Genomic DNA, 11,309 nt, shown 5'->3' with positions numbered 1-11,309 from the left:
TTCTTTTTAACATTTGGTTTGCTTATGACACTACTCCTCATATATCCTGGCTCCAAGTGAATTTGAAAACTCCTGCTATATCAATTATAGATACTCAGCCTAACGGTCTTTAGGGACAGTGTGGAATGGTGCCTGGCGCAGTGCTGCTGTTGATAACTGTTTAGTGAATTTAACTGAGTGCTGTAGTCAGGGGATTCTTCTCTTGCATGAACTCACAAGGAGGCAATAGCTGAATTTTCCTCTCTCTCATGGTCCAGAAAGTGACTTAGACTTTATAATAACTTACAAAATACTTACAAATTCACCAAAGTACTTTGTTTCAATACACAGTATTTATTAAGGAGACATAGTAACATGCTTAGAGACACAAAGTAAACTACTTATACACATGCCATTCCCAGTGAATTGTAAAGAAAAAAATAACACAAGGAACAAAATTAAATTTGGGGGGGTAAGTTTCTGTGTTTTATAGCCATCATATGTCCATTTGCACATTAGAAAATCATTAGCATTGATGTACAAACTTTTCCCAGTCTTAGATTTAAGTCTTAAAGTAACTTTTTGGTGAGGTGAAGTTCACAAAAATTTGCATTGAAGTGTGAGTGTAAACTAGAGACTCCTAAATCCTTTTGAGAATAAAAATGTGGTTGAAGGTCTGTATTCTCAGATGCTATCTACAGCAGTTTCCTTTCAAGAAATCAAATATTCTTCATGATCACATGATAAGGACCAATGTTCAAATGAAAAATTTTAGTACACATTAATTCTTGGAGGGCACTCTAATTTTTAGTTACTATGAGCAAGTAATAAATTGTTATATAAGATGTCAACCACCCTAAGAATTTAGGTTTTCCAAAGAATATGATTTCTTCATGCCTGAAAATAAAATTCTATTGAGTCTATATAGTTTGATAGTTAGTTGTAGAAGTCTGTAAAAAAACCAACTAAAATAGTAACAGTGACAACTACCACTTAATTAAGTACTAACTCTGTGCTAGGCACCACACAAAGCCCTGCACACACATCGGCCCGTTTGATGTTTACAAACTCAAGTAAGTAGTATCTTAGCCCCATTTGTAAACAAGAAAACTGAGGCTCACAGAAATTAAGCAATTAGCCCAATTCAATCAGCTTGTAAGTGGTGAAGCCAGGAGTTTAAGGCAAGCCTGCTGGATTGCAATTCTAAAGCTAGAGTGCCCCCAATCACTGTCTTGTGTGCGCTCAGTGAGTGACTCCTGGCCCACTGTGGTGAAGGTAAATAACTTTATCTGTGATACATTCACAAAAGCATAATTTGCATTGTTAGAAGAAAAAGCAAGACCAATTCAAGTGGAACGCAAAAATCCCTGCTCATTTATTTTTATTTATACATGTCTTTTCCCATCATTATTCTAATAAGATTATAAATACATAAACACCTGAGTACATGCAACACATTCCACAAAGGAACAAAAATGTACAGCACATTTAAATAACCCAAATCATTGTATACAAAGTGCTTTAGAAAAAGACCTTGTGACACATTCAGACCATATTTATTTGAATACTTTTCAATAATTACCAAAGGATACATCATTTATAAATAATATTCAAAATCCCCTATTTCCTTCTACCAGCCAGATTTAGTAGTTCAGTTAATCAAGTGAATAGTTGTTCCATTACGTAATATTAAGGGCAAGTCACATAGCGTCGAAGTGAAACCGATGGGCTTCTTGTCGCTTTTCTCTATCATCTGCTTTCTGAAAAAGAATTTTAGACTAGGTTATAAATGATAGGAAAAAGTCAAGAAGAGTAATTTCTGAAATGTAGTTAATGAAAAAAATCTTAAATCTCTAAGCAAGTAGTAGATAGAAGATGTGATTTTATTAGGAAATAATCTTATGAAATTTTTGTAGTTTACAGTAGCTATTTTATAATTAAGAACCCACTCAATTGAAAAAACAACAAGAAATGTTCCTTTTCCTTAAATACTTAGTTGGTTATCATTATTTATTTGAAAGTAGTAGTAAACATTTGATTCTACAAGGATGGAATTAACTATTTTCCCCATTCTTTTTTATTTTTTTAATAAGGTTTATTTATTTAATTTGAGAGAGACAGAGACAGTGCCAGTGGGTTAGGGGCAGACACAGGGAGAGAGGGAATCCCAGGCGCAAAGCCTGACCTGGGGCTTGAACTCATGAACTATGAGATCATGACCTGAGCCAACACCAAAAGTTGGAAACTTAACCAACTGAGCCACTCAGGTACCCCAAGTATTTTTCCCATCCTTAACACTGATGTTCATAAGCAAAACTAAGCAAAATACATTCATTAGTTTTGCATTAACCTATTGGTTTAGCATACAGTCATTGACCTTCCTCTCCCAGCAAAGTACTATGCTTGGTATTTTGAAGGATTAAAGAAAATCCTCAGTTTTGTATCTTGCTCTCAAGGAACTTAACCTTAAAAAGAAAAAAGCAAAATATAGTGAATTAACTGTGTTTCAGAAAAAAAAAGTGAAAAATGTCACTAATATTCTGGGGGAGAGATTATTTCTAGGTTGGAGTGAGGAAAGGGAAAGCTTTGACAAGACAGTACTTATGGAAATGGAGTGGGAGGGGTATTCATTCCCAGCTGCACATGAAACAGGAGCCATCATGCCAAGTGGGGCAGGAGCATGGAGTACCTGAAAGTAACTGGGAAGAAATAAGGTTGCAAAGGTATATGGTGGGGTCATATGGAAGCTCTAAGAAAGCTAGGCAGAGATTTTTGAAGAGGAGTAACATGATTAAGGCTACACTTGATTATGAATAATATGGCAGCAATGCGATCAATGGAGTGGAAAGGAGAGAACAAACTCCAGGAGCCCAGGCAGGACCTAAGGAGGAGCTGAACCTAAAGCCCCTGGGAGCAGGAATGCAGATGTGGAGTCAGCGGCAGGGATTGCTATGGAAGCAGAATCTGCGGCAACTGATCAAATTTTATAGGTAAGTAGGAAAGAAGAGAGACAAAGCTTTACAATATTGCTTTTTTTTTTTTTTAAAGTTTATTCATTTTGACAGAGAAAGTGCAGAAGCAGGGAAGGGCCAGAGAGAAAAAGTGAAAGAGCATGCCAAGCAGGCTCTGCATCCAGCGCAGAGCCCTCCACTGGGGCTCGATCCTACAAACTGTGAGATCATGACCTGAGCTGAAATCAAGAGTCGAAGGCTTAACTGACTGAGCCACCCAGGCGCCTCTACAATATTGGTTTTATGGTGCTTATAAGTGATCTACGTAGAGGTGTCATGGGACTGCAAGAAATGGGGGAAGAGGCCTTCCGGGAGAGACGAGTGTTAGGGTATTTGAGGTAACAGCTTGAAGCTATGCCTTTGGATAAAACTGGCAGGAAAACTGCAGGAAGACAGCCTAGGGCAGGCACTATGGTTAGGAAATGGGAGAAGGGAGCACCCAGCATAGGTGAGAGAAGTGATCAAAAAGGTAGGAGAAGAACCTCAGCACCACAGGGGAGTATATATGGTCAAATCCACATCTGTATTTAAAACTTCAATTTTTAGTCACTGCATACTTTTTATTAGAAGTCCACAATATTTATACTGCAATCAGATGATCTAAGAAATTAATGAAATTAATTTCCTTTCCTTTAAGGGTCTAGAGCTATTTAATACTTCAGACTATGTTCTGATACTTCTGGAAAAATGTATGAAGGATCGCCCCATATTTTACTTCTTAAAATTAACTGAATATGTAAGTTTCTGTTATTGTTTTTTGATGTGTGAAGGAGTAATTGTGGGGAAGAGACAAACCTATGAAAACTTATCAGAACAGTTAAAATTTCTCTTTCTCAATAAGTTAAAATAGCTAAAACACATGATAAATTTAGTTAGCAAAAACGATTACAATGGGCATGGCAATTCAAAGAGTAGGTACAAAAAAAGAAAACACTTGTATGACACAAAGAAGCCTTTTTTGGGGAACACTGTTGGAAACTGCTAGTTATATACTTGAATATATATTCATAGTAACTCATGTTTTAATTCATATTCACATTTTCGTAGAAATTGGCTTTTTCAATTTATACCTAAACTGCTAGTAAATTTATGTGATAGCCTCTTTTTTCCTCCTCATAAACACTATATAAAAAAACTATGCTTTTGGAGTGTTGTTTTTGATTATAATTTAGGAGTTATATTAAAGAACAGAAATATGTTCCGTGCAAAGAATACTTTACCGATGGAAAAGATGTTTATCACTTTAGTTGTTACTTCCCACCCAAACCTTGAGAAAATTATTTGACTTCTCGGTGCTTTAATTCTTTATAGAGAGATAGCTTTTATTCCTGGAAAAAAGGGTTCCTGGCTCTATCAGTAAATTGTAAACACAGGCTCATTAAAAAAAGATTATTTTTCAGGCCTTTATGAAATTGTTTCTAAGTTTTTCTATATTTCTGGTAATTATTGGGTGATAATTTTATTACTATTGTACAGCATTGGAGTTTTGAAATAATATTCTGTGATTTGTATGAATTGTTAAGAGACATTAGTAACTTAAGGGAATGGAAGAAATTATCAGTAAGATTACATTATCGACAGAATGTGAAAAATCAGAAAAATCTTAGTTACCTGAAAAAAGTTTAAAATATAATGTTTTTAAAGAGCAGTGTATTACTATCCTAAATTAATAAAAGTTAATGTTTCATTTAAATGAACAAACCTTTTCCTGCCAATGTAAAATGCCAATTATTGCCAAGATGAAAACACAGACACCGATGAGAGCTATAGCAGTGAGTAGGACGATGTTACTTGGTGTAAGGTACAGCTTGGCACTCCAGCTGTAGGCAAAACAAAATCATTAAAATTACACATCTTAACTGAAAAAAATCACAAAATTCTACTGAGACCAAAAAGTAAATAGCTATTAATTAATGAATCAGTGGATTCATCCATTAATTCATTCTCCCATCTATCCATTCGCTATAAATAAAACAACAGCAATTAAATTTGGATAGGACTAAGAATACTAATGATCCTGCAGAGTTCGGATTTTAGTCAGAGAATTGAAATAGAATAGAATTTTTGATAAGATGCTTCATTATTTTTCTTTGATCCTGTGAGAATTATCCTTAAGTAAACTTATTAAGGATATTTAGGACAATCTTAGACATTGCTTTTATATCTTGATTTACTTGCTGAATTTGAAACCTTGAACTTTAAGACTACACAATTTTGATAAGACATCATGTCACCTTATTTTCTGACTCCTGTTCACATATGTACTATGGCTAACTAAAACAGCCGTCTAAGTAAGTGGGTACAGATAGATGGCTTGTGTAAAAACACTTCTACCATGTCTGTGTCATGGTGGAGGGTTCACATTATTACAATGACATTGAGATGTCTTACAAAATCACTTTTAGTCCCTCAATATTGATGATAATACACAAACTTTAGCATAAATAGAGCTAGCTCTTTCTCTAAAACAGTTCACATAATATGGCATTTGCAAACCTTGAAAAACTTAAGATTGAGGTCTATGTCACCAACACTGCAGGTGGTTATATCCAAAGAATTTTACTCTCTCTGAAAATAGATAATGGATATACATTCATTTTAAAGTCACCTACTATTTAATCTGTAAGTTTCTCCCTTTAGGTCTTTTAATAGTTGCTTTATATATTTAGGTGCTTCTATGCTGGATGGATAAATATTTACAATTATTATATCCTCTGGTTGTTTTGACTCTTGTATTATTATGTAATGACCTTCTTTGTTTTTTATTGTAGTCTTTGTTCTAAAATATTCTGTCCGACATAAGCATAGCTACCCCGCTTCTTCTTGTTTCCATTTGCATGAAACCTTCCTTTGACTTTCAGTATGTGTGTGTCTTTACATCTGAGGGGAGTCTGTTATAGGAAGCATACACAGGGATTTTTTAAAATACATTTAGCCTGTTTTCATTTTAAAAGTTTAATAAAAGTAAGATCATTCTGATGAATAGCCAGTAGAAATTGACTTATTTTGGGATAATTAAAATTTATTGATCTGTAAGTTAGTCTCCAGTCAATAAATCTCAAAATACACCTCAATCTAAAATCAATTCTGTTTTTATTATGTACATAAATTTGAAAAGAACATTTCTTCAGAAAGAGCAAGAGAAACATGAAAAATGTTGAGATTATAAAAGAAAACTGTAACAGAATTTTACAAAACTCAAAAGTACGAAAACCAAGAAAATGAATACTGTGAGTTCAGGTTAGCTATTCTCAGTACCTTACTTCATACTTAAAAAAAGTTCTTTCATGAGATTTTTTTTGGTAGTTCTTTTAAAACAGATTTAAAAAAAACATGAAAATAGGAATCTTGGTAAGAAAAAAAACGGACAAAAGGCCAATCCTTGGTCTCTTACTCAGAAGCAGTCCATTCTTACTGATTCCCTGCATACCCTCCAGAGGTGTTTTATATCTATATACGGACAATATGCACAGATATCTTTTTCACAAGGAAATGGTTGCTTATAGTACATACTCTAAATGCATTTCCCTTTTCTTGTCTTTTGCTTACCAGTCTATTTTAAGAGATTGTTCTATGTCATATTAGACCATATAGAAGTATCATAATTTATATAGTTTCCTACTCATGCAGGTTTTCTAGTTTTGTTATAAATTTCACGTATAAAAAAGTAAACACATCATACGGACTCATTAAAAAATATCTGAACTCAGACTATAACTGTTTTTAGTGATGTTCTCTCTTTTTTTTTAAAGATTTTATTTCTTGAACCCACAACCCCAAAATCCAGAGTCACATACTGACGGAGCTAGCCAGATGCCCCTCTACTGATGTTATCTCATTTCGTGCCTAATATTGTAATAAAATTGTTTTCTTAAGTAGTTTGGTTCTAAAGCTCATAAAATATATCTTGCAGTGAGCTGGTAAACTGGCTGTCTGGGGTGAGGAAAAAGACCTTATTGGCAATGGGCAATTTTCACATTATGAATACTCCCATCATAGCTGATTTTAACGTTATCTCACTGAACAGAGTGGGAAAAAGATGCATACCATCAGCTCATAAGATGGCATGAGCTGGTCCTAGCAAACCACTGATTATATTCCATTTAAAAACTTAATAAAGAACAATACTGCCTGGATTTTGAGAAGAAATTTAACAAAGCAGGACCCTGCTGGTTACATATCATAGATATATATTATGCCCTTCCCCTTTGGTTATTTTTCATAATTGATATCAGACTAACCTTAAGGACAACTTCCCAATGAAACAAGTGTGAGTGAATACCTTTATTACCTACTTTTTAAAAATGATAGAATCAGTCTAGTATTTTAAAGTAAAATGAACAAATATAAGGAGTTGGATTTAAATGCTATTATTACAGAAGCAATATATTCTGCTAAAGATTAAAAAAATCTACTTTTCACTGAAAACTTACTCTGCTTGGCACTGTCTTAGCCATATTTCATCTTCATCCTTTTAAGGCAGGTGTTCTATTTCCTACTTTAGAAAGGCAAAAATTGACCTTCAGCAGTGATCTTAGTTTCTAGAATAGGTCTGTCTGACTCCAAAACTTGTGCATAACCACTGTGGGATATATACCACTTCTCTAAGCCTTTTTTAAAAAGATCAATGCTTATTGAAAAATTCCACATTCTGAAATTTTAGAATTTATAGCTAGTAAACTGAAGATCAGTTTATTTAAGCAGAATATGTATACATCCCTAATCAGTTAACCTGCTGTTTTTCTAATAAGGTTTAATTTGCTTTTCATAAAAAAAGTCAGGAACCTTTTGTGTAGGAATGTTTAGTCATTTAAGGTTTGCTGTAAGCAAATTAAATGATGGCACTCATGGGAACACAGCAGGAATACAGACAGAGTTTTTCAAAGATGTAACTGTTTCTATGATGCTGAATTGCCAGTATTTTTACCAAAATCAGTTGAAGCAAGGACATTACCTTCGAGGAACATTGTGAGGATACGGAATGACAATTAGCTGGGAATTTGGAATGATGGCAGTCCACTCTTGTTTTCGTATAGACTGGGAAAAGAATTTTAAGGACATTTAACATGTAGTATACTTTAAAAAACAATTATTATTCTAAATAAATAAGGAAAAAGCTTAAGTGCTACTTGATTAATTGAAATCCTAGGTATGGAGTAAGCTAAATTGATATATAATAAGCACCAGATAGGGCTCCTATTTGCCCTGTTGGCAAAATTATTTTTGATCTTTTCAGGGAAGGATTATATTTATGTCTCACAGATTCATTAATTCAACAAATGTTTATTCAACAGTGTAGCAGGCACTGTTCAAAGTACTATGTACAAATGCTGCTCGAAGCTAAAATTGGAGTGGAGGTGGAGTATGACAAGAAACAAAATAAAATATATATTATGTTAGATACTGAAGATGAGAAAAAGGAGAAAAGTGGGACAGGAAGTCAAGAGGTTTATGGGACAGGTGGTAGAAAACTGTATCTTCAAATTATGATGTGTTCTATGTAAGCTAAGTTTGGATAGATCACTATTTATTTCTCTTTGTCTTAGGTCATTATGTCTATTTTTCTACACTCTCTTTAAGGATATTAAAAAAAGTCTGAATTATCTGAACTCAAATTCAATTGAATTCAAATTGTTGAATTCAAATATTGAATAGTGAATGTTAAAACACAGATTAATTGTAAACAAAATAAATTTTTACTCACTTTCTCTCCAGATGGACGGGGAATGCCAACATAAAGATGATCAAGGAAATTTGCACTTCGACCTAAACCAAGTACATTGTATGGTAGTTGGAGAGCTAAATGTGCTGACTGGCTGAGTTGTCCAGCTACATTTATTAAAAAGAAAAAAGGCATCTTTGTAAACATTGTTCTTATCAAACATTAACATGATAAAATGTTAACAATTTAGGTTCCAGAACTTAATTTAAGGATAAAAACATGAAATGAAATGTCTGAATTATTAATGATTCACTTCTCAAAGAAAGCAGATTTATTGAGATACAATTTCCATAAATATCACCAATTTAAAATGTACAGTTAGTGGTTCTGAGTATATTAAAAATGTTGTTGAGTCACAACTACAGTCAAATTTTAAATATTCAGGGAAATTTCCCAGACTCTTTTTTTTTTAAATGTCTATTTATTTTTGAGACAGAGAGAGACAGAGCTTAAGCAGGGGAGGGGCAGAGAGAGAGGGAGACACAGAATCCGAAGCAGGCTCCAGGCTCTGAGCTGTCAGCACACAGCCCAACGCGGGGCTCGAACCCACAAACTGTGAGATCATGACCTGAGCCGAAGTCGGTTGGTTAACAGAGTGAGCCACCCAGGCGCCCCTACAGTCAAAGTTTAGAACATTTTCATAACCCAAAAAGAAACCCCATACCCATTAGCATTTACTCCTATTTCTAACCCCTGCTCTTTCAGCTATGGGTAACCACTAATCTACTTTCTCTATAGATTTACCTCTTCCAGAGATTCATATATATACAATCATACAATGTGTAGTCTTTTTTATGAATAATCCTGCTGTGTAAACATTCGCATACAAGTCTTTGTGTCAACTTATGTCTTCCAAAATAGCCACACCATTATATATTCTGTATTCCCACCAATAATGTATGAAGGTTCCAAGTTTTCCACATCCTTGCTAACACTTCATCTGTCTTTTTGATCACAGCCATTCCAGGGATTGTGAAATGGTATCTCATTGTGGCTTTTTTTTGCATTTACTTAATGACTAATGATGTTGATCTGCTTTTCAAGTGTTACTGGCTATTTATGTAGCTTCCTTTTCTGTTAAGGTTGATAGTAGTATCTTCTTTCATTATGAACTTTAGCAGTTTGAGTCTTCTCTTTTTCTTGGTCAGTCTAGCTAAAGGTGTGTAAATTTTGTTAATCTTAAAAAAATCTTTTGGATTAATTAGTTTTGTTTTTCTTCCCTACTTATTTTCTTTCATTATTTCTTGCCTTCTGCTTGGTTGGGGCTTAATTTGCTTTTCTTTGGCTAGTTTCTTTCTTTCGTTTTTTTTTTTTTTTTAAGTTTATTTATTTATTTTGAGAGAGAGCATGCAAGCTCTCTCTCAAAATACAGGGGAGGATCAGAGAGAGATGGAGAGAAGGAACCCCAAGCACTGGTGGTGCAGAGCCTCACATGGGGCTCGAACTCATGAACTGTGTGTGAGGTCATGGTCTGAGCTGAAACCAAAAACCAGATGCTTAACTGAGCCACCCCAGGTGCCCCTTCCTTAGCTAGTTTCTTCAGGTGGTTATCAATTTCAGATTGTCCTATTCCTTAATATAGGCACTTACATCAATAAATTTCCCTCTAAGAACTGCTTTAGCTGCAACCTATACATTTTGGTATGTTGTGTTTTTGTCTTCATGCACCTAAGTATTTTCTAGTTTCCCTTGTGATTTACTTGACCCATTGGTTTTTTAGAGTCTGTTGTTTAATTTCCACATATTTGTGAATTTTCAAATTATTCTTGATTTCTAATATCATCCCATTGTAGCTGGGGAAGACACGTGGGATGATTTCAGTCCTTTTTAATTTACTGAGGCTTATTTTATGACCTAGCAGATGGTCAGTCTATTTTGGAGAGTGTTCCATGTGTGCTTGGGAAGAATGCATATTCTGCTGTGGGGTGGAGTGTTCTGTACAGTTGTGTTAGGTTTTGTTGGTTTATAGTGTCATCTTCTCTTTCCTTATTAATCTTATCCCTTGTTTGATCCATTATTGAAAGTGGGGTATTAAAGTCTCCAATAATTTATTAAAAAATTTTTTAAAAATGCTAACCAGTGTCTCTTTAATACACTTCCTTATGTTCTGCCACAGACCCAGTCCAGTTGGTTTGTAAGGATCAGATATATTAGTCTTCTTTCAGCCATATGGCCCAAGTGGTTTCTTTTCTTTTTTCTTAAATGTTTATTGTCAAATTGGTTTCCACACAACACCCAGTGCTCTTCCCCACAAGTGCCCTCCACCATCACCACCACCTCTTTCCCCCTCCCCCTTCCCCTTCAACCCTCAGTTCGTTTTCAGTATTCAATAGTCTCTCCAGTTTTGCGTCCCTCTCTCTCCCCAACTCTCTTTCCCTCTTCCCCTCCCGCTGGTCCTCCATTAGGTTTCTCCTGTTCTCCTGTTAGATCTATGAGTACAAACATATGGTATTTGTCCTTCTCTGCCTTATTTATTTCACTTAGCATGACACCCTCGAGGTCCATCCACTTTCCTACAAATGGCCATATTTCATTCTTTCTCATTGCCATGTAATACTCCATTGTATATATTTACCACATCTTCTTGATCTATTCAT

General features: G+C 34.7%; 1 protein-coding gene across 1 annotated transcript in view; it reads right to left on the bottom strand.

The window, feature by feature from the left end:
* Window positions 1-312: 312 nt before the first annotated feature.
* ITFG1 (integrin alpha FG-GAP repeat containing 1) overlaps window positions 313-11,309 on the bottom strand; it is a 270,698-nt gene continuing 259,701 nt past the window's right edge. The window contains exons 15-18 of the mRNA XM_029924963.1: window positions 8,695-8,819; window positions 7,945-8,027; window positions 4,693-4,810; window positions 313-1,739 (exon numbers count right to left, since the gene is read on the bottom strand). Of these exons, the coding sequence (XP_029780823.1) occupies window positions 1,680-1,739; window positions 4,693-4,810; window positions 7,945-8,027; window positions 8,695-8,819 (386 nt within the window). The 3' untranslated portion in view covers window positions 313-1,679. The remainder of the gene's footprint in view (window positions 1,740-4,692; window positions 4,811-7,944; window positions 8,028-8,694; window positions 8,820-11,309) is intronic.

This window comes from Suricata suricatta, chromosome 16, assembly GCF_006229205.1.
Source record: "Suricata suricatta isolate VVHF042 chromosome 16, meerkat_22Aug2017_6uvM2_HiC, whole genome shotgun sequence".
In the NCBI taxonomy this organism is placed as follows: Eukaryota; Metazoa; Chordata; class Mammalia; order Carnivora; family Herpestidae; genus Suricata; species Suricata suricatta.
This window is presented reverse-complemented; position numbering and strand designations above follow the sequence as displayed.